General features: G+C 45.1%; 1 protein-coding gene across 1 annotated transcript in view; it reads right to left on the reverse strand.

Moving 5' to 3' along the window:
• Window positions 1–699: 699 nt before the first annotated feature.
• Window positions 700–23,480, reverse strand: part of LOC6578616 (tyrosine-protein kinase RYK) — a 28,548-nt gene continuing 5,767 nt past the window's right edge. The window contains exons 2-11 of the mRNA XM_002004488.4: window positions 20,330–21,297; window positions 15,450–15,577; window positions 15,136–15,373; window positions 14,893–15,061; window positions 14,660–14,817; window positions 14,447–14,589; window positions 4,103–4,524; window positions 3,900–4,040; window positions 3,537–3,833; window positions 700–3,446 (exon numbers count right to left, since the gene is read on the reverse strand). Of these exons, the coding sequence (XP_002004524.1) occupies window positions 3,335–3,446; window positions 3,537–3,833; window positions 3,900–4,040; window positions 4,103–4,524; window positions 14,447–14,589; window positions 14,660–14,817; window positions 14,893–15,061; window positions 15,136–15,373; window positions 15,450–15,577; window positions 20,330–20,453 (1,932 nt within the window). The 5' untranslated portion in view covers window positions 20,454–21,297 and the 3' untranslated portion in view covers window positions 700–3,334. The remainder of the gene's footprint in view (window positions 3,447–3,536; window positions 3,834–3,899; window positions 4,041–4,102; window positions 4,525–14,446; window positions 14,590–14,659; window positions 14,818–14,892; window positions 15,062–15,135; window positions 15,374–15,449; window positions 15,578–20,329; window positions 21,298–23,480) is intronic.

The raw sequence follows: 23,480 nt of genomic DNA on the forward strand, positions 1-23,480 counted from the left end.
GAGTTTTCCGGAAAACCCAAAAAACTGTCGCACGAATGAAACTACATTAAGTGTGTGTGTTTGTGTGTGTGTGTGTGTTTGTGCATGTGTGTTGGGTGGGCAGGGATGTGTGTGTGTGTGTGTGTGTGTGTGTGTGTGCGAGTGTGTGGGTTAGTTTAGCAAATATTTATCCAATACACATACATAGTATACTAGGGTACACACACATATATCTTAAGTTAGACAGAGACAGTGAGTACATCTATATAAAAATTGGGCAGTGTTAAAGAGTGAGAGATGTTCGGAATCTGAATGTTGATAATATTTAGGTTTTTTTTTTTTTTGCTTTGCTGTGGCTTGTGTGCGTGTGTGAGTGTGAGTGAGTGTGTGAGTGTTGTTTTCTTAAAAATACATAGAGAAAACCTAGTTGATGCATATGTATTAGTCATCGTATCCTTTTGCAAAAGTTTTCGATTTTTCGGTATTTGAAGACGAACACAAAAAAAAAAAAACAACAAACAAATATCCCTCAGGGATATTGTTGGCTATTTGTTTTTGCTTTGCTTTTGAGTTGTTCAATTTGATGACAAAATATGCATACATAGCTGGTACATACATGCACACATACATACATACATACATACATAGAGACATTCAGAAGTTAGAGTATTTTATATAAATATATTTATATATGAAACACATTCAGTTAGTTAAGAGTTCTTAGTGAGTGAGTGCTGTGTGTGTGTGTGTGTTTGTGAATTATCTTTAACTATTTAAAACTGTTTTACACTTAGTTTGGGGTATTTTTTGGTTTTCTTCTGTTTGCCATCTGCCTAGCAGCTTCACTTAGTCTATATATACTACATAGAGTTGAGAGATCAGAATCAGAGAATTATTAGCTAGTTTCTGGTTTTCATTATTCGTTTCTCAAGTTAGTTTTTGTTATTTTTTTTTAGTGAGTATCTAGTAGTAGTAGTAGTATTAGTAACATTCATATTTTGGATACCTTCGAGTGCAAAGTAAAATTCAGTTTGTTCAATTAGTGTGCTTAGAAGGAAAACATATAGATGTATATATATTTATATATATAGTAGAGTGATATAGCTTACATAGTTTGATGAAAAAGCATTTGCTGGTATTTTCAAAGAAAAACGTTTGCTTATACAGTATTTTTGATACTTTTTTGGTATTTCTTTTATTTTACAATATATTGTGTAGTTTTTCTTTCGTCTATTTGGTTTTATTGCACATTTTAACAATTACAACAACATTTAATTATTACTTCGTATCTCGTATTTCATGCCGCATATTCTATGAATTCATTTCTTGTTGTTGTTGTTGTTGTTATTTGGATTTCAAGTTGTTGTTTACTGTTTGCATGACTTGCGAGCAACTTTGAGTTGCTCTTAACTTTTAACAGAAATGCAAATAATAACATAAATAGAAACAGAAACTGGAAACAACGTAACGGAACTTCAACTAAAACTAAAGCTGAAACAACAACAATAATATCTTAAGCTAAGCTAGAAACAGGACGAGCAGTTGCAACAAAAATAGAACATAATCAAGAGCAGTAAAAACATAGAAGATACCCTGTAAAAACCGTGTAGACTTAGCTAAGTACAGCTAAGTAGGCTTAGTGAGTGACGTGAGTTCAAGGAGCAAAAGTTGTGAATCTACCTTAAAGAAGTATAAGAGCTTTGTGCGGATGAAGGGCCTTGAAAGTTCTGTTGCCTGTCGAGCTTAAGTTTCGATGTGAGCTTTAAGTCTAAGCAGCTTTCAAAGCGCATGAATACTCGAATGTAGTTTACTGTCAAGAACTTGACAAGCCAAGTTTCTTATTTGCACTTTGTGTTTAAAGAGCTTTTAAGTTGTTTAAAAGCTCTCTTAGTGCTTAATTTTCATGTGTGCACTATACTTCTTCATTGATCATGGTTTGAAGCTTAGACAGCTCTGAAAGCACATTAGAAATTGGCCTGGCAAGTTTCAGATTTCTCTTTAATTAGCATACACTGCATTTATAGTTAAAGTGCGATTGAGATATTCCCTTGAAGCCGCACAAGCCTCTAATAAAACTTCAGGCAGACTGAGTTAGCTGAATTAGTAGTCAGTTTTATAACTGAATTAGTGTGAAGCTGTGTGTGTGTGTATTTGAATTATGCATGTGTGTGTTTGTGTGTGCGTGAGTGCATTTCATGAGATTTAATTTTGGGTTTGCTCCACTTTGTCTCTAATGGAATTTCGTTGATAACTTTTCTAACTTTGACAATTGATTTGAATTTGCATTGCTACGTTTAACAATTGAAAGCAATTTACATTGTCTACCTTTTCACCTGATTCTGATTCTGATTCTGATTCTGATACCGATTCTGATTCCGTTTCTGATTCTGTTACTAATTTGAACTTCAGCTGCTTCAGTGCCTCATATTGACTCGCAATCAGTCGAGATTTTTGTTATTTCTCTTATAAATATCCATATGTGATAATCATATATAATATAATAATATTTAAATGCTCGTTTGGTAAATAAATAAATAAATATATTTCGTTTTTTTTTATAACAATTGAGGACAACATTTGAGAACAAAAGATTCCGCATTTTGTTGTCGCACATTCAAATCTATTCACTGCTCTTTCTCTTTCTCTCTCTCTCTCTCTCATCTTCCTGCTTAATTTAGCTTTTTTCTCTTGTCATATACACATTCAATAAAATATGCATTCTCATTCGCATTCAAGTATCTCTTTTATTCGTGCTCGAGGTGAATATCGATAAACGTATATCTATATATACAAATACGTATATATTCCTTGTAAGCCTGTGTACTTGTCTGTATTCAATTTCTAGCTACTTAATGCTCAACTGTACTTGAACACTTGCATTCCAGCAAATGTGTTCGCTTCAATTATCAGGAAATCCTATTTTGAAATGCAATTGCCTTTCTCTTAAGGGAGAAAACGTTTCTGGGAACACATCTCGAATGCAATTTTGTCTTTTGTTGCCTTCAAGTGGAGTTGGCTGCAATTGTTATTGACTTAATTGGTTTGTTGTGCCACTCAAACGCCTTAACATTTACTTATATAATAAATTGCTATATACTATATTCACATACATACATACATTCATATACATATACATTCATAGAGAATTTGGTAACAGGTAATTCACATTCAATTCTCACATTTAAAATGTAAAAGTTTTCAATTAATTTATCTCACGTAAATCGTCTCTCTCTCTGTCTCTTTCTCTTTCATTCTCCATCTCCCTAATTCAATTGAATACTTAGCCTGCAGTGCTTATCAGTTAGTCAGTTCATCATCATCGTCATCATCGTCATCGTCATCATCATCGTGTTGCTTAGATATACATGCCCAGATCGACGTGAAAGTCCTGCAGATAGGACAACAGCTGCGAGGGCGTTGGACGCTGTTTGGGCTCACAGTGCCAGCAGCAGTTCATTACCGTAAAGCTGCATTTGTGGTTGAGAGGGTGGGTGTGTTTGGGGTTTGGATAAAGGGTTGCATAATTGGCCAATCAAACAGGCTAAAAGGCTACTCACAATTCATCCGGGCAATTGACGGGCTGCTCCAGACGATAGCCGGCAGCCAAATAATTAGTAAGCTCAAATATGTCCACCTCCTCGTGCGGCATCTGGGCCAGTGTGACCAGCTCCCAGTACAGAACGCCCAGAGACCAGACGTCGCCCTGTGTAGTGTAGATCTTCTTCTGCAGCGACTCCAGCGACAGCCACTTGAGCGGACGATTCTCATTGTCGCCGAGGCAATCGTAGTCATCCGGGAAGAGATCGCGCGAGAGTGCGCTATCGCAGATCTTAACGTATGACTCCTCATCGACGCTGTGTGGGGATGTGTGCAAGGCAGTTAATATGGATACTCTGCCCCTCCTCTTCCCCTTTACTTACTAGCAATTGCGTGTGGCCAGATCCTTGTGCACGATTCCCAGTGAATGCAAGTAGGCCAAAGCCTTGGTAATGTGCAAGCCAAACTCGACCAGCTGGCGAGTGCTGAGCGCTGTGCTAGACTCCCTCGACTTTTGCAAGTAGCTGCAAGGCACGTGGAAAATAGAAGCAATCATAAGACAAAGGAATTTCGTAAGGCAGCTTACATCTTCAGGTTGCCCTTGGACGGATAGGGGTAGGCGATCTCGGGTGGGCCGGGCAGCTCGGTGTTGGCCAGCAGGGGCGCTAGTATATGCTGATGACTGACGCCAATTAGCAGTGAGGCATCCTGCAGCAGGCAGGCCACCTGCGTCAGTGAGGCGCCGTCGATGACAGTCTTTACCAGGGCATCGCACGTTTCGCCCAGCTTGCCAGCGTAGATGCGCCCAAAGGTGCCCTCCTTAATCAGCTGTTCGTAGCTCAAGGCGCCGGGCTGCACGCTGGGTATGCGGCGCAGACGCTCCTTGGTCTTATCGCCGTGGCCGTGACTAGCTACTGTGATGGTGCTGCCGGTAATGCCGGCAATGCCACCAAAGAGGCTGCCGCTGCCGTTGCCCCGACTGCTCTTTGGCGTGGACATGCTGCAGGGCTGTAAATGGGAGAATGAGAGAGAGAAGGAGGATGAGATAAGAAATATTTAAAGGAAGGAATTATGGGTCATGGTTTAAATATTGCCAAGGAATGCCTGTGAAACAAAGTATAGGAGTTTTGAAGAGAGGGTGCTGGTGTATGGTATGTTTTCTTATAAGGAAGTAGTCTGCAATTTACAGAAAAGGTTTAATGGGTAAGTAATACCCAAAATAGCAAAGAGAGAGGGAGAGAGAGATAGAGAGAGAGAGAGAGAGAGAGAGAAAAATATTTCTTTAAAGGGACTTATCTGAGGAAACTTATAGAAAGCTTCACAGCAACCGTCGGGTAGAGTAGAATAGAGTCAGTGATTGCCTGGATGGGCTGCCAAAAGTTCCATGTGATTCCCAGGAGGTTTATCAAAATGATTTATAGAAAGTTCTAATAAAACCCTCTATTAAAGCGAGACTAGAACGAAAGATTCCCCTTTGCTTGCCTTAATTATATTATAATCTTAGATAAAATTTACAAGCGAAACCTTTTCACCTGCTGTATGCCCTAATACCTTAACCCATGTGGTGCAGGTGCTCAGAGTGTTTTCTATTATCATATAAAACGAAACTCTTTTGGGGGCCAATTGATGAACTTGGGGCAGCATAGGATGGGGGCTCACAGTTGGATATTACACATTTCGGGGACTCAATGGAAACGCAATTTCATCAACCGGATTTGCATCTTTCAGTTTGCATCCGTTTACCGTTAGTCATGCACTTGGCTGCGCTTCGTTCATTCATTTTAATGAATTGAGTTCCGTTTCCGCTTGAAGGAACTGCTGATGTTGCCAACTGGCTGGCAGTTGGCGTTGCCAACGCCATCAAACGCCTGCTGCCTGCTGCCTGCGCCATAATTTGTGTGTGGCCCTCGGGGAGGAGTGGCAAAGCGTGGGCTGCCCGTAGTGGGTAGACGGGCCAAAGGGAGGGGATGGGCTGGAGAGGGGAAGACTAGCTCTGTATCCGCCAGGACAAGCCGTAGTTGTCTTACGGCATGAATAATTTATTGGTTGGCAAAAAGCTTTAATTCGTCGAGCATTATGTTTGCATAGCCTTGTGCCAGGAGCCACTAGGGGCCAGGGGGCCAGAGGAGCAGAAGCCAAGCCCTAGACCAACACGAAGAACAACAACACGGCATGAAGGCATGAAGGGCGCAGCTGTAGGAAATTGCGAGATGAGTTGTATAAACAACGTTTTTCCCGGTCGGAAACGAGGGGATAGGGAGCACGACGGGCACTCAAGATGTATAAAGAAGATAGCGCGACAACACAGCAGCAGAGCAGCAGCAGCAGCAGCAGGAGTAGGAGCAGGAGCAGCTCCTTAGCCATTGCCAGCAGCTCATTTATTTTCATAAAATTCACACAGCGAAAATCATTTACCCGCCCGTTGAGCTGCAAGGGAACCTAGGAGTCTAGGAGTCTAGGGGGTTAGGGGCGGCTGCTCTAATAAACTCCAAGAAAAATCTCTTCATTTCTTTCTTAATTTGGTGTGGAAAATTTACATAAATGTTACAGCTGCAGCTGGCTATAGCGGCCGAGCCACCTGAGACAACTGTCCAATCATATTCGTTTATTAAAAGTAACAGCTTTATTTGGAGCAGCAGCGTTACATGTGGTCCGCTCTATGGCAGTGGCAAAGGGAGTTGGACAAGCGACGGGCAAGAGCAACGTTGACAGCAATAAAAACAATAGTTGTTCGCCCATTGTTAGTGAATTTCATTCATTATTGCCTTTATTGCCTTTTCTGGCTGCCCCTAGCTGTCTGCTCTTCCGGCTGTCTGTCCGTCCGTTTGTCTGTCTGTCTACTGGTCTGTGTTGTGTTGTCCTTTATTTTATTTGTTCCTGCTCGTTGTTGCTGTCGCACAAAGAAAATTCAATTAAAACGCAACAGTATCGCACTCCATCATCAAAGCTCCAACTCTAGCTACTGCGAGTGTGACTGCTGCTGCTGCTGCTGTTGGTGCTGCTGTTCCTGCTCCTGCTGCATGTCCTGCTCGCTGGTTCAAGCTCATCAACGCGCTCGATTGTCCCCTCGTCAGCGGCTGCTCGTGAATGCGACGCTGGCGATAAATCCTTGTCGCCCAGCTGGTCCAACGACATGCAAAGCGCTACACACACACAATGCCACTGAGAGAGAAGGGCAGATAAAGAGAGAAGAAGGGGGAGAGAGGAGGAGCTGTGTACTACAGCGACAAGCAACAATGTCACCGACAGGCACAACAAAAGTGTCTGCGGGCTGCACCGGCGTCGCTTTTATGACCCTAACTAAGACAGTGGGAGAGGCTGGAACTTCCTTTGCTTGTTCGGCTTGTAGAAACAAGCTAAAATTCCATATATATACACATAGATGTACATATGTATCCCTATATATATGTGTGTGTCTACATATATCAATTTGCGTGTTTTTATTGCCTTTTGTTGTTCTTAGCATTAGCTGGGCGAAGAAGTTGCCCTCCCTAATGAGCCGAGTTCAAGTGTAATTAGATTTTATGTAAGCAGCTTAACATTAAACGCAGTGTTGGATAATGCAGCAAAGTTTGTGTGAATTGAATCAATGCAGAAAATGAAAGTGGCACAAAAAGCGTGCTAAATTTAATTATAAAAGTAATGCGAGAAAGGTTTTTAAATGCTTTTCTATGCAATTTGCTAGTGAAGATGAAAAGGAATTCTAGGAATGAAGTCGGAAAAAACTTATAGAGCAGAGCTGTTCTATGAATAGGAAAGGAGCAGAGCTGTTCTATGAATAGGAAGGAGAAATTAAAAGAAGTAAGGTAATGTACTACAGAAGTATTAGGTTGGTCGGAAATTGATTTTTAGGCTTGTTCATTTACTTTAGTCTATGCGAGACTGAATTATACTTGAAACTCTCTAGCGATACCGTTGGATAGATGGACAATCCCCATCAGTTCGTGTCGTTGTTCTTATTTGAATCGTGTATTGCTGATTGGGGTTGAGCAGGAAGCGAAGCAGACGAACTGTCAACAATTAGATAAGCACTTCTTATGAGGTGCTGAAATGCCTCCAGATGGCTTGATTCGATGTATCAATATCAACCTATATAGTATTTATAACTGAAAACTACGGCTCTATTCTATAAAAAATATTTTTAGTTATTTCAATATAACAGTAATTGTTCTATGTAAAATTGTATTCTGAATGATAAGGGAAATATGATTATTCGGAGTAAGAAAATGAATTGCAAATGAATGGTGTCTAAGACTCGACTAGACTCAAGATGGAACTACGTGGCTATCTAACCTCCTACATTCACAAATCAATCAAAGAGTTTGACTTCTAGGATACTAGTGCATCCTCATACCTTCTGTCCAGGCTTTATGTGCTTTGAAGCATAAGCCGAATCAGCATATTCAAATTTTGCAATTGGAATCCTTTGACCTTTTCTTCATTAAATGCGAGCCAATAACCGAGAGTTGCTCTGGCAATGGTTCACTCTGGTTTACTTTGGTAAAAGCACATTTAAACTGAATCACATTGCCTTTGTTTTCGATCAAATAACCAGCTGATGCCAATTCGTATGTCAATCGAGCACTTTCGACTGCATGCGTGAGTGTTAGCAGATGAGGAAGAAGAAGAATCAGGGTGCATTAAGCCAACCAGAGCAACAGCAGGAGCTGCAGCTGCAGCACCTGCAAAAGCCCACAAATAGTCAGCTCCAATGACTGGAAAAAGCTAAGCTATTTCTGTGAGAAATATTAAAAGTGCACGTCAAATAGACAATATTGCCATGGCTCTTACTGCTGCAGTTGTTGTTGTTGTTGTTGTTGTTGCTGTTGTCTCTTATTGCTTAAACTGAAAATTGGAAAACATCCGTTTGCTGTCAACTGTCTGACTAGTCGCAGTTCTCTCATCTCGCTTTGCATTGACACTCAGATGAGGCGAGTTGAGCCGAGGGCTATATAGCAGAGTGAGCTAGGGGTTGGGATAGCTTTTTGGGAGGGGTGGGGGGCAGCGCAACTGCTTGTTAGTATAAATTTGCACAAATTTAAACTGGATGTGGCTCGGGTGTCAGAGCAACAACGGCTGGGTGGGTGAGCGGGCTGGGCGTTATTGTTGCCAACAGAGGCGACACTTGGCAACACATAACCAAAAAACAGCAGCAGCAGCAGGAGCAGCAGCAACAGCAGCAGCAGGAGCAGCAGCAACAACAATGTGACTCAAAGCGTTGGCCATGTTGACGTTTGGTTTGCAGCTGTTTGGCTTTGTTGTGACATTTCTAATGACAACACAACACGGCAGTCAGCGGAGGGGTGGCTTGGTTTGTCAGGGGGTTGGCTATGCAGCGTAGCTGCTGGTCTGCAAATGACATGTACACCACACTAACACACACAGACCAAGACACACAAAGACACACACACACACACGCATTAGCAGACATACACAAATTTCGGCTCACACACTTGACAGGCGTCTGATTTGTTTATGTCACTTGCAGCTCTATGGCTGCCCACGCACACACACACACACACACACACTTCCTGCCTCTGCACAACCACAACGTTGAGTGGCGCTCCCTCGCAACTGGCTCGTAATTAAAAACGCTTGATGACAATTTTGCCAACATTTCGTGTTGCTTTTGCAGCGTGTTTGAGCTGCAACCAAAATGCAGCTGAAACTTTCAGCCAGCAATAGCAACAGCTACAGCAACAGCAACAACAACAAACAATGGCGACAGCAGTGACAAGCACAGTGACACGAGAATGCGTAAAAAAAGAAAAGAAACTAAAGCAAGGAATATTTAATTGCTGTTGATTTGATTTGAAATAGTTGGTTTATGCAGCATATTGTATTCGGTATATTTTGAGTATTTTTTGTGTGCTATACATATTTAATTGCTCTATAGCATATTCAGTAATATATTCAGCTGTATTTAAATTATTTCTCAACTGTAACTTTAAGCATGTTCAAATTCATATTAAATTATTTAAATCCTTTGCTCGTTCATATAATGGAAACAAATACTTTTCTTATAAACTCTGTGATTAGGGTCTGAGCCCTGGGGCTCTATTGTATTTGTGGGCCAAGGCTTGCTCGGCGACACATATTAAACTCGAATTAAGGAACAACCCTAGTCAAATTTCGACTACCAAAGTACCCCACTGTGCACACACTTTACCCCCCTGCGTACCACTGTGCATTCTTGAAATTGTTTTAGCTTGCTAGAAAATTGCTGTTGTTGCTGTTGCTGCTGCAGCTGAACACAATTGCCAGAGGCAATGCTGCCAGCAGGGGGCAGGGGCAGAAATTACGTATACGAGCTGTCACCTTGGCATTAGACGTGACGAGCGACGAGCCAGGCATCTTAATGAACTGAAATTAGTCAGTTGACAAAAGTGAACTTTGTGCCCAAGCCCGAAAGAGACTTAGCTCCGTAGCTCAATTATATTTCAATTTACCTGACGGGGGCTGCCTACCTGCCCGTTAACTGAATTCCTATTTGCCAGCTCCTTGGATTGAGCCTTGGAATTTAAAGTTTTTATCATTCTCCCAGTCTCTTTCTTATGCAAACTCGCATTAATTTCGCATTTGTCTGCAGGTTCGAAAGAGAGAGAGAGAGAGAGGTAAAGAGAGAGCGAGAGCGAACGAAATGATTTTCTAATTGGCAGGGAAACTAATTTGAATTTTCGTTTGATTTATGCCTGATCGATTTGATGCATGGCAATTTGATGAGTTACTCGCCTTATTGCTAGACCTTGCCTCTCTCCCCCCCCCTTGTTTGTATTTGAGCATTTAATGGCAGCTCGGAAACTTTTTGAGCTCCTTTTGTTGTGGTCTTAAGCATCTAATGCATAATTAAAGGTAACGAAAGGCCTTTCGGGCCTAATTAAAGCTGCCGCCTAATTAACCCACTTTGCCACCTACACACACCCACACCTACACACATATCTAATTACAGGTAATTGGCTTTCAATTAGGCATCGCGTGCCATTGGTCACGCCCATCACTGAGTAGCTGGGGATTGCTATTCAGTTGTGGTATGGATAGCGTAAAAGCATAATTTTGTTCAAATTAATTTGAATGTTATTTAAAATGTGCCTGATTAAATTGCCTAATTAAATATTTCTTACACAAAAGACATGAATATTTCATAGGAAAATCTACGCAAGGCGTTTTCTTATGTGATGTACATAAATAATGCAAGCAGAGCTTTTAGTTTGAAATGAATTTCAATAAATAATTGATTTTGACTAAAGATATTTTCCTCAAATTTCTAGCTACACTAAAGAAATTCTTGGGCAAATCCGATTTAAAAGTCGAATATAAAATGTGCTTTAAGGCTCTTTGTGTGCGCTGCTGTGCTTTACGGCTCTTTTGCTCTTGTCCCACAGCTTAAGTGAGATTGTAAGCCAAAGTTATTGCTGTCAACAGATGCCAATGCATCATTGAGCCACGTTTCGCGACTTTTCTCTCAATCTCTTTCGAGCTATCCATTTTCAGGCAGTGGCTCAGGTGGTGAACGCAAACTGACCACAATGAAATCAGCCGAGAGCAACAACCAACGCATCCATCTTATCGCATTGCCTACCATTCGCTGTCTGGTCAAGTGTGGGCGGTGTGAAAACCGCAAAAGCCTCCGACACAGTCGGCAACTGACCAAAATCCCACATAAAGCCCATGTCTGACAGCCGAAACTCTTCTACTCTCTCTCACTCTACCTCTCTCTCTCTCTCCTCATCTGTCTGGGTAACTGAGTAACCGGGCAACAGGCAGCAGGCAGCAGGCAACAGGCAACAGGCAACAGGCAACGGGCAACAAAGGCAACATCCGTTGCCGACTTCCGTTTGTCTCTTTCTGCGGCTGACAGGAAGCAATCAATAGTGTAATGGCAGACAAAGGCATTCACCATAGTTTGGCACTAGCCTGCAGAAGAATAGAGCCAAGTCCTTTCCAGGCAACGGCAAAGCAGAATTGGTGCAAAAAAGCAAAGCCAAAGATATGCAAAAAAAACTGAACAAAAATCAACTGACAGTTGCGCAATTTGTCAACCTCTGCCGAGGGCGAGTGCCGTCAGTGGTGGTTCCCTTCATCCGACAAGACTTAAGCCTCGTCGCATATTAAATCATCTCCATATACCCCTCTGGCTGGCCTCGGGCTTTGTCGCAAATGTAAATAATGCGTTTTAATCAAAAGAACAACAGTGAAAAATCCATTAACGGCGTACGTGCCGCACACCCAGTGGCTCCGCTTACCCCAAAGTGGGGGCACAGTGGTCCTCGTACCCCCCTTGGACTTACCCCGTCCACTATTTAACTTGGCTTGTGTCTAGGCTTAGCTTTTCGCATGCTGCGCGCGTCATTTGCAGGTTGATTTACAAATTTCTTTAATGGGGCGACGACAACATTTTTAATTAGCACCTGTTCAGGTTGCACGAATCTCTCTCGTAATCTCCATAAAATACTCTAGCCAGGGCGTGCTCCATGGAAATTAATTTCCAACTTTGTGCCGCTTCTCCTATCTTCCGCATCCCTGCCTCACGCACTTTTACAACTTCGCCTCCCTCAAATAATGCCATTCGAATGCGTGGCGGGGCTTGGAGGTGGAGCTGGAGGTGGAGCTGACTCTGTTGCTGCCTTCTAGTTAACCCATTCGCTTCTGGTGCTTGCTCTCGACATCTTCAACCGCAGCAGCCACTTATGCTATCCTCTCTCTTTCTCTCTTTGATCCCTCTTCCCTAAACCACTTGAGCTTAGTCCTGATCCAATATCCTAATGCCTTTCTATGTTTGTTGCTGCGTGTGCAGCTATCCTAGCAGCGAGCTCCTACTTTGACTCCCCGCAGTCAGTGGTTCCCTTTCCCTTTCCTTCTCCCTCCCCTATTGAAGGCCTTTGTTGTTGCTGTTGCAATAATATTTTGCAAGTGTTTCTAAACAAGCACAAAGTCATGTTTCAGCAGCTGTAGTCTGGCTTCTTCTTCTTCTCGCTGCCGTTTTTATTGTTGTTTACCCTTCGTCCCCTTGGCTTGAGCTGTAATTGTTGTATCTTAGTCCCCGCAGTCGTTAGCTAAACTTTCGCTGAACATTAAAGCAATTTGGCCAACATTTATAGACTGATTTAATAGAATCAAAAGGGAGTCACTGAGAGTGGGGAGCGAGTGGGGTAGAGAGAGGCATGTTGTGGGCAAAGGAGCCCCACACAAATGAGATATTTCCACACAAGTGAGCAGATCAGAGCCGACAACATTTCAGTGTGTGTGTGCACTTGGATATAATTGTTTGACTAAATGAGTGCGTCGCTCCTAGCTCGCCAGCCCCCTCCACCCACCAATTCTCTTTGCCTAGTGCTTCACCAGACACTCGTATGAGTGGGTTTGGAGATATAACAAGAGTACAGCAATAATTATGGCAAACACTCCCTTCACCCACAGCCCCCGCTCTACACACACAAGAGCCATATGCAATTTTGGGGCTCCACTTTTGTATAAATTCACTTAATTCCTCGCCCTCACCCTGAGCAGCAGATAGCCGCAAATGGATATGACTCTTGGTGCTGTGCATTATCCCAGACATCCAGATATGCCAGATATCCATGTGAGGGAATGAGTACGTGTGTGTGAGGCGAGTGCCGAGTGCCGAGTGCCGAGCTGCTCCCCAGCCAAATGGCTCGAAACGGTTGCCATAATGAGGATGAAATTGAAGTCTAAACAAACAGAAATCGTTTGGCCAAATAGCTGAGGCCAGGAACCGTTGGAGGAATGTTGAGGAATAAGCAGCAAATAAAAATCCAAAGGAGTCTCCATGGAAATTGAATATTTAATTATGCGTCGATGGAAATTGCGACTCGAGATGGTGACGAAAATGGCCCAAACAATCATGAGAATAGCGACAGAGTGAGGGAGGAGGTGCCACACTTTGTTGTCTAGGAAAAATGTAAACGCTGCTTGATTTTGCCAGAGAAATGGAAAAGAAGAAGCTGCTAAATAATTTATTCTAATTTGCGACAGATTTGCCAAGGCCAAGAAGTTGAAATGTCAGAGGGATTCCCAGAACAGAATACATAAAAGAGATTCCGAGGAAGGAAGGGAGGTAGAGAGAAATGTGGAAAAAAGTTTTGTGGGGTCTCGTAAAATTAATTCGAGGGGACTCGTAATAGATAATTCTTAAGGTTTGATAGCTGCCACATAAGGATTCATCTGCGGCTTTTGGTTAGTTTAAATTTAGTTCCCTAATTTGCACCCAGCGAGCAGCTCAACTGGAAGAAAAACAAAGGGACGAGTAAGCACAGTCGGCAGCACCTTCCGCTTATCTAAACAGACTCTCACGCTTCTCCACAGCTACTCTTTGCTCACACATATAAACGCGTATCTACATAATTCTCGTCTGCCTTTAGTGTGTGTGGGGCTCGCAGCACGGGCTACGTGAGCGCCAGGCAAAACTTGCCCCAACCCTAAACAACCCCACTGAACACAACTAGAGCTGGCAGCGTGGCAGCCTGGCAGATTGGCACCCCGGTGGGTGGAAAGGAGAGTCCCATATTTATGAATGGCTCTTGTTTCGAGTTTAACGCACTTCGGGAGCTTTATCAGCTCGTAAATATAAATTAGAATTTAATTTTTATCGACGTGGAAAGGTGGCTCGAGTCGGGATTTGTATGTGGATGTGGACGCAGACGTTGCTGCTGCCTTGGGAGCAATCTGGGAGCAGTCTGGTCTGGTGTGGTGTGTGCCACAAATTGGCAATGGAGTGGATCTGGTGGCCTAGGCAACCGAGCGAGAGAGCGAGCGAGCGACCGAACATCAACGGGATTCATATCCATTTGTGCCTGGCACGTGTCGCAACATATCAAAGGCATTGATTTACCTGAGGGCAGTTGGTTGCTCGATGCAACCCCCTTGGAGGTAATTCATGTGGCCACAGAATCAGATGGAGATTGGGACTCACCTGGGTTAGCTGCGAGGAGGCGTAGTAGGAAATCCTCGAGGGACACACCGATTCTGGTTTCGAGTAAATGGTCTCGCCGGCCTGGTCGCCCATGGGCAGCAGGGCGGTGGCGTAGGGTGTGGGCGTGGGTGAGCTGCGGAAGCCTGTAGGGAAATGAATAGTTCGAAGGTCGATGAAAAAGGAAGGGGGTTATTGAAGAGGGGGAAAACTTACGGTCGAATATGCTGCAGGACTTTTTGGTCTCCGTTGGATACTTGTTGAGGCTGGCAATGGTCGCATAGGAGCCGGTGGCACTCGGCGGTCGTCCGAGAGGATCAAGGCGGATAAACACGTTCTGATGGCTGCCATAACCCGCTGTAGTGAAGCTGGTGCTGAGAATGAAATGCGAATGAAGGGTTAACAGTTAGGTAGATAATTAAATTGATGTGCCAATCAATCAGACTTACTGTAGCGAATCCTGGCGTAGCTGCTTGCGAGCCCGAACATACATCATGCTAGCCACGAGGCCTACGGCCAGGACTAGGCCCAAGGCACAGGCAGCGGCGCTCATCAGAGCGGGTCCCTGGGAGGGGGCGTGGGCAGGCGCAGGTGACTGATTCGGTTCTGGGGAGATGCCTGGAATAGTTGTGGTAATGGAAGAGAGATATAAGCGAATGACAATTGGTAATGACAGAGGATTGGGAGCTTACCCTTGGCACAGATCTTGTTGCGCTTGAAGTGGAGTCGGGTGTCGTTAAACCGGGGAGGTCCTTGTACCACCATGTTGACATTGACCGGCAGTTGGAGGCTCACGTTTCCCGTGCACGGGAGGTACACCAGGAACGACTCGATCTCCTGCGGCACTATGCCCTTGTGGGGAATGCTCAGCGTAGGTGTGCCCAGTGCGTCCTGGTCGGTGGCGTACTCGATGCTGATTGTATAGCGCAGCTGTCAGTGAGTTGGCCAGTTAATGGAGTGCAAATCAAATTTTCAAGTCGGGTAGAAGAGGTGGGTAGTGGCTTACCGGGTAGCTGATGAGACTCTGCCAGGAGAACTCCAGCTCGTGAACATCTGCCGGGACGGGAACGGTGAAGTGCATCGCGTATGTGTTAATGGCTCCCTCGTGCACGTAGAACAAATCCGCCTCCAGCCCTATGAATGAGAGTAAAGAGCATAGTGAAGATGAGATTAGGTTTCCGATGCATTGCAGCTATAAAGAGAAAGTTTATTTCACAATTTGCTTTGTTACAGTTTCCCTTCGAGTCCCTTCCCGGGATTTTCTACTGCTGTGCAAACTTTGTGCATTCTCTGTTTACTTTCCTCGCAGTTGATGGCTCTCTTGCTCTACCCTCCCTCTCTGTGTACCTTTCAACTTCAACGGAAATTGATTTCCTCGACGATTCAAGGGGGTGGAAGTAGGTTGGCAGTGGGTGAGCGAAGTTCGGTAAACAAAAACCAAGACACAATAATAATCGAAATCGAATCCGTCACCAGCAGGCGACAATGCAAAGGGCGTCAATTGGTTCTCGCTCTCGATTTCTGCTTCAAATGGTGCGCGACAGACACCCGAGGGGACCGAGAGAACGAAGGGATTCACGTGGGGTGGGACGAGATATTAAAAGGTGTCAAGTGTTGTCTAACTCGATTCGAGACGAGACCAGGCGAGACAGCGAGCAACTCATCATCATGCTTCGCTTTGTGTAACTTTAACTAGCTTCGGGAACGTCCTAATCTCTGACCCCGACCCTGGGAGCTCTAAGCCGCCGTCCCTCACTCTATTGGCAGTGAAGGACGAGCTGTTCAAGTTAAAAAGACGTGAAATTAAATTTCTTCATCCGCTTTCATTGTTGTCTCTGCCTCTGTCTCAGCTCCCGTCTTATGTTGCATCATTTACTTGCTGGGATCAGGCCTTGCTTTGCATTGAAAGTCGCAAATGCTGTTTACTCTCCTTAACTTGACTACCACCAGCCCTCCTCCTCACCTCTTCCTACTCCTAAGTTTGCCATTCATCTTTTGACTATGCGTCTGAGCCGGATGTTGAGTGTTGCGTTTCCGGTGGAGGCAAAGGCAGGGGACGGAGGAGAATGAAAGAAGCGCGTATGTGCGTGCATTTAGGAGAGATGGAACAGCGCTCTCTGCGTTCTTAAAACAATTTCAAATCCAATTATAGAACAAGAAAAGACATTTTTCGTTAGCTTCCTTCTATTCACTACTCGTCTAAGAACTTCCCCAGTTCGTACGCCGTTTTCCTTCACAGTTTCATTTTGTTTTTGAATTCGAAATTGTTATGCACCCCGCTGACTATCCTCCAGGCAGCCAAAGTGTGCTACTTTCCTTTTACATTTTCCGGTTTCCGTTGGCAAACTGCACAGAAAAACAGAAGAGGTAAGGAGAGAGAAGAGGGGCTGCAATTGACTCTACTTTGATCCCTCTTTATTCATCCATTTTGGGAAATACGCCACAGACGAAACGAAAAACACAAACATAACCTCAAAGTGGCTCACATTAAACATGCACAAACACACGAAAAGGACAATGTCACTTAGCTCGAGCTGAGTCCTAGGAAAACAATGACGAAAGGTTAGACAAGGTGATATCAGAGTGGGAAGTGCACCTTGTCCAACCAGAAAGGGAAAAGGGGAGGAAATGCACTTGTGCTGCTTTAATTAATTCAGCTCTGATTGGATACTAATGTGATTCTCTCTCAAAGAGACTTTCAGCTTTTTGATTGTCCTCCTGGGCGAATTTAAGCTACTGCCTGAAACGATTTTAAATTTCGTGAGATTCTCTTCGTTCTGCAACTGGAGATAAAAAGGAGAGCCAACTTGGCTACGGTTGGGTCCAAGTCTTGTTCCGTCGAACTTTGGCCGTCTTTCATATCACGCGCCTTGCACAGCGCCAACTTTGCCGTCGCTTTGCAAAGTTTTTAGCTCGTTCAGGAGTCGTCCCAGTGCCTTGTTCCAGATAGTTCCTCTTTTCGCCCTGCTCTCCACCATAATTATAATACCTGCGATTGTCTGAATGGCTTCGCCACACACACGTGACGCTGCAACCGCAGACGCTCGCTCGCAGAGTTGGAGGAGGGGGATAGAGATAGAGGAAGGATCGGCAGAAGGGCTCCGGCTCGGCTTTGACAATAGCATCACACAATTTGCATAAAAGATTAAGAGGATAATTAGTGTCATTAGCTGAGCAGTGCATTCCCTGAAATTATCATCTCATCTGTCCTCTCTGCCCTCTTCCACTGTCTAGGTGACACCTCGACAGGGCTTATGCCTTTACAATGAATGCAGTTCTCTATAGAATAGCCATCGCCTTCGCTCCTTGAATCAAAGTCGAGCTCGACGTTTAATTGGCACAGTTTAAGAATTGTTCACGCCCTTTCTTTTTGCTTTTCTCGCCTTGCTCAGCAGTAAGTCGAATCGACCCAACTCTATTGAGAGAGAGAGAGAGAATGGGCGTAAAAGGTCGAGGGTTGCTTTATTAATGCGGCGATTTTCGGGCTGTTTTCTATTCATTAAAAATAATTTTCTTTTGCATTAACTTTTAATTTAAAGGGAAATTTTCAGCCAAAAAGGTGGGAGCATGCTCTAGACCTAGAAACAAGTCCTGTTCGGGCCTGGGTTCCTGTTCGCTCTCAAGAAATGTGCACATCAAAGTGAAACTTGTTGAAATTGCATTTTTACGCACCCTTGCACAGCACGGGGGAGGTGGAGTGGGTAGGTGGGGCAACCCTCCCTGACTGGTATATGGAGCTGGTGTCGCTGGCAACTGTGGGTCGAAAATTGCTCGTTGCTGGGACGACGCGACGCAATGGAGGGCAGAGCGGAAAATCTTCAGCAAAAGCGTAAAAAATATTTAATTTTAATGTTGTCGTCTCTCCATCGAATCGAGACACATATATATATACATATACATATATATAACTGTAGTTAGGAGCAGCCAGAAAAGAAATCGTTTAACTCATGTTTACAGCTCGCTGTATGGAACAAACTTACAGATTGCGAGCGGGAGGAACAGGGAGAGGAAGAGGAAGAGGAGAGGACGGCGTTTGAAATAGCAGAGCGAACGCTGTACTCGATTTTTATTGTGGGAATGCATCACGTCAATCACAGTCACGCACTGAAGGAACTGCCAGGGAGTGAAGTTATTCGAGAAATGCGTATGCTGAATAAGGGACGAGGAACTGAAACAGGGAGAGAATCGGCAGCTGGAACGGGATGGGCATTGGAGATGGAGCTGGGCCATGCAGCCGTCATACACATTCCACTTGAACAAATAGCCATAGAGACATATGCAGGGGCAGATGAGGAGCCCTGAAAGTAAATCATGCAATGGCATGTCGCAGTTGTCGGAGAGGGAGGCGGAAGTGAGGAGCGAGCTGGGCGGGTCAGTTTGTTTGATTTCATGCTGCTTGTTAATTTTGAAATGGAAAACAAGCCCAGAGGGTGGCAAATATTATAAGGGAGGGGGTGTTAACTGGTCGTTAAAACATAACGAGCTCTGGGAAAGGGGCGGAGTGGAAGATGAGGAAGAGGCGAGTGAGAAAAGGAATCTATGTGAATCGCGCATAGCACAGGAAATTACACAGAGCAACAAGCAAAGTGGAAGACTCTTTGAGCTGTCGCTAATGAAATCCGATTTGCATTCAAAGACGTGAAGGGGGTGAGGGGCCAGCGCATGCTTTGTGAAGTGTCAATTGCCAGGGCGAGTAGCGAGTAGCGCATGGCTGAGCGAGCTCGAATGCAATCTCAGAGTGAACTAGAGAAGGAATAGATATAAAGAGAGAGAGAGAGAGAGAGGAGGAGAAGGACAGGGGGAGCTGGAGTCGCTGACCCAGTGACGTGGGCGACAGCTGCAGCTCAAAGTTCCTTGGCCATTCATCAATCTCGGATCCGTGTGGCACTTGTGTGGATTATTTTTATGCTGTTCAACTAATTGAAGTGCCGTGATTTGGCGATTAGCAGCGAGTGGACTGGGACAAGGACTGGGTGTACGATTGAGCCTGCATAATGAGATTGAAGCATTTTGCTCCAATTACAGCTAAGTGCCGGAAAATGCTGTGCACAGCTAACGCATGAATGATGGACTCTTGGCTAGAGGGAGGGCGGAGGCAGAGTAAGGGATTCCTAGGAACCGCCTTGGCTCACATTTTGGAGCCATGAACCATTAATCAACGAGAGGCAGCAACACGACGTCATTCCGCCTTGGCACGCCGAATGAATGCCTATTACTGTAACTATTTTCGAGGACATGAATTGGGTAGGAGCTGGGGCTGTGGATGGGGCTGGGATTGGGCCTGGCACAAGGTCGATCTGGAGCCACTTGAATAGCTGGCGCCATCAATAACGAGGCCTCGCGTTGAGCAAAACAGCAAAACAAACAACAAAATGCGCCGCACCGGACTGTGAAGTCGTTAGCAGAGAAAGGGGAGGGGGAGCGGGAGGATGAGAGTGGGGCAACTAGGCGAGAGCAGGAGGCGGACTACTTGCAGCTGTCAACAGGGTGGCAAAGGTGCGAGGGTGGCTCCGTCTACGGCCGGAAATCGATTTGTGTGGATTTGTTTTCTTCCGTGTTTTCGCGTAACTTTTGTGGTCGTCCAACCCCGCGCACTCCTCTTCCTCTTCCTCTTCATCTATATCGTCGTCGTCCTCGTCGTCGTCACGGTCAACAATTATTTCGGAACTATTAATGACTGCGACGTGGTCTGTGCCTAAGCCCCCGCCTCAACTTGTTTTGTTTGTTTCTCCTGCCGAGGAGCAATGAATTTGTCCTGTCGCACTTTGCCATTCAGCTATTAATCATATCAGTGGGGCGGAGCTCTGAGTTGGTTCCGACGATTATTTTCGAATCGAAATGAGATTGCGCTACCCCCAAATATGGGACTCATATGTATAGACTTACCCATCAGCTTCATCACTTCGTGGTGACTGATGAAAATGTTGAGATATCCGCTGACCGGAGGCAGCTGCCAGGAGAGCAGCGCTGTCCAGAGGAGCTGCAGCAGCAGGCAGCAGCTGTTGGCCATGATGGGCAGTAGGAGCTCCTCCTCGCTGCTCTTGTCGGTGTTATTTTGCGGGAGATGCTTATCTGCCTGGGATATGTGCAGTTAATAACTTGTCAGTGCATGTGACGCCGCAATTGGCGCTCATTTCAGGGGGCGTGGAGCTCGCCTTTGGCTTTGTGGCAGCCAATTTCAATGTGTGTCCATTGAAGCGTTCCGCAGGCACAGACGAGACTCTTCCGTTCAGTTTTGATTTGGTTGCCAGCTGCCAGTTGCTGCCAGTTGGCAAACAGGCGACGCGGCTCTAAAAGATGCGTTAAAATCAAATTCCGGCTACGGCTACGGCTACGTCTATGGCAACTGCTGCTAACAGTTCCGGATGCAACCACAAAGCGACGAGCGACGTCGAGCAGAGCTCTACGAAATTTGTGTCTGGTAAATTTTGGAACTTTTCAGCCGCTGCAGCCTCTGTCCCTGCTCAACTTTTCCAGTTTTGTTTTTGTTGCGGTTGCGTCTGTTGCTGTTGTTGTTGTTGTTGCAGTTGTTGTTGTTGTTGCTGTTGTTGCTGAATTCGGCTGTCGACTGCAAGCGCCATCAGCATTTTCGCATCTGACTCTGACTCTGCACGAATTTCGTTAGCTTTTTTATTGGCCAGCTTCTACCCTCTTCTGTGGCTGCTTCTCTCTTGACCAACTGCTACTCCTGCTGGTGGCTTAGCTCGTCACGTTGGCAACGTCTCGCCCAGTGCCAGTGGCAGTTGCTAGTATCGAGCATGTGTCCAGCCTGGCTAGCTTGTCCTGGTGGCCTTTTTGTGTCGTCTGCTCGACTGGTTGTCCGGCTGGCCAGCTGCTGCGTTCGGAGCAGAGTCCTGTTGAATAGAAAGTGATTTAGTTGAGTTTTCGGACAGGAGTCGAGTGGTGACACTGTGTGTGGCGTGTGGCTGGAGAGAGGGGAGTGTGTGGTGCTGTGGTTGAGTGGCTTTGTTGTTTGTTTCAAAAATAATTCGTGCTGCTCAAAGAAAGTTTCTGCCTGCAAAAGTAATTACAAAGTTGAAAAAAGATTAACAGCTTACAGAAACGCGCATCGGAGCTTGTGGAGAAGAGGAGGAGGGTGAGTGTGGGGGGAGTGGCAGGTGGTGTATCCTTTGCTGATTAAAAGTCACACGAGTTGCTTCGACTGGTGTTTTAATAAATTCGTGTTAATATTTTGTGTGCTTTCCACTTTTTAAATTATGCAGAGGGGAGAAGGAGGAGGAGGAAAATAGGAAAAAGTTTTGCGTTGCAGAAATGTTTGTGTGGATTTTGTGGTTCAAGTGGTTCAGTTGACTCTCCCTTCGCCCCTCTTGCTGCTGGTTTCCACCTTCTGCTGCTTGCGTGTGGAATTCCAGGTGCAGTTAGAACCAAAATCAAAACATTCGGCCAGGTGGAAAGTCAAGAGTTGGCATGGAAATGGAAATGTGAGTGGAAAGTGGAGAAGAGAGTCGGAAGAAGGGGCAGGAAGAGGAAGAGTGGGTGCAGCAGTCAAGGGCCTCCAAAATGAAATTGTTGCCAAGAAACCGAACTCCAGTTCCACCTACTTGCACTTTGCGCCCCTCTCACTTCCCTTCATATGCTGCCTGCTCCTGCCACACTATGCAATATCCATGGCTGCATATTGGGAATAGTTGCTCGGTTTTTGGCCGCAATAAAAATCGAAATCAGAAAACTTTGTTGCCTCTGCTGCCTTGCAGCCAACGAAAAGTGCTGAAAGTCTTGCAATGCGCGGTCAAGCCAGTTGTGGGCGTGGCAGCAATGCAGCCATGGAATGTGGAATGCAGAATATGCCAGAGATTTAATTAAACTTATCTGCGATGAAAGCAAATACCACAAGGAAAGGCCGAGCGAGTAATCCCTTGATTAAGATCCGTATCATCAGCCCGTCAACTACCGTTAAGATTCCTGCCACAGCCCAAGCTAAAGTCGATGGCATTCAGCAGATTCATTAATAATTCAAAAGACAAATAACAAAATGAAAGTACACATGTGAATGGGTGAGTGGATGTATGTGTGTGTCTCTTGTGTGTATTTGTGTTGACATTGCGAGCAATGTAACTGATTTAAATGGAGCAGCAGACAAACAGCCAACAGCCAGCAGCCAAGCTGCCAACCAGTCAGGCTGCCAGGCAGCGCGCCGCATCACTCGAGCTGCTGGAGCCGCCAATTCGCGAGCGCGTGACAGAGACTCGCAGTGAGAGACACAGCAGAGACCCTCCGAGTCGAGGGGGAGAAGTGGAAGAGTCGCAAATCATCATCGATAACATATTAACGACGTCAACTCAATCATAATCAAAAGGAAGGATAAGAGGGGGCGAGCGGGGCTGGAAGGTGTTTGTCTTCCAACTGGGGACAGCGAGTTGTCTGTCGTGGAACTGGGGAGCCAATGCTGAAAATTTTCTGCTTAGTCACACGCATCATCTGTCTGGGGATCCACGCCTAGACACATCTTCCTCACCCGCCCACTAGCTTCGGTGACAAATTATGCGCCGGGCTTTGTCTTCGGCAGCTAAAAGATGATGTTCAGAAAAACGTCCGCTGCTGTGGCTGCTGATGATGATGTGAGTCCTGGCAGTTGTGACAAAAAACTTTTCAATTACATAATTTGCCGTCTAATGAATAATCATCTTTCATTTTCTGCTCGGCCCCCCCAACTCCTGCTGCTGCAGCCATTATTATTATCTACGTAGGCTCCCTTTTTGCTAATTTTTGTTGCTCGCAATATTTATTGATGTTCTTTATTGTTTGGCTTTGGTCTATGCCACAGCCGTTTTCCTGTTTATCGTTCATTTCATGGGGCAGACGCCTGCAGGCGTGGCAGGCAGCGAGGCAGGCAAACTCATTTCAATTATAAAATGGCTTTCGCTTCTTAATTGAATCGTGAGTTTGAGTTAAGCAAAGTTAATATTTTATTTCCGCCTCGTTGTTGTTTCAATTGCGCTGCCAACGCCCCACTCTATGTGGCCACCCTTACGCCTCCTGCTCTGGGGGTCCGCCCCTCTGCTCTGTTTGCTCTGAG

The sequence above is a fragment of the Drosophila mojavensis genome, unplaced genomic scaffold (assembly GCF_018153725.1).
Source record: "Drosophila mojavensis isolate 15081-1352.22 unplaced genomic scaffold, ASM1815372v1 contig_80, whole genome shotgun sequence".
In the NCBI taxonomy this organism is placed as follows: Eukaryota; Metazoa; Arthropoda; class Insecta; order Diptera; family Drosophilidae; genus Drosophila; species Drosophila mojavensis.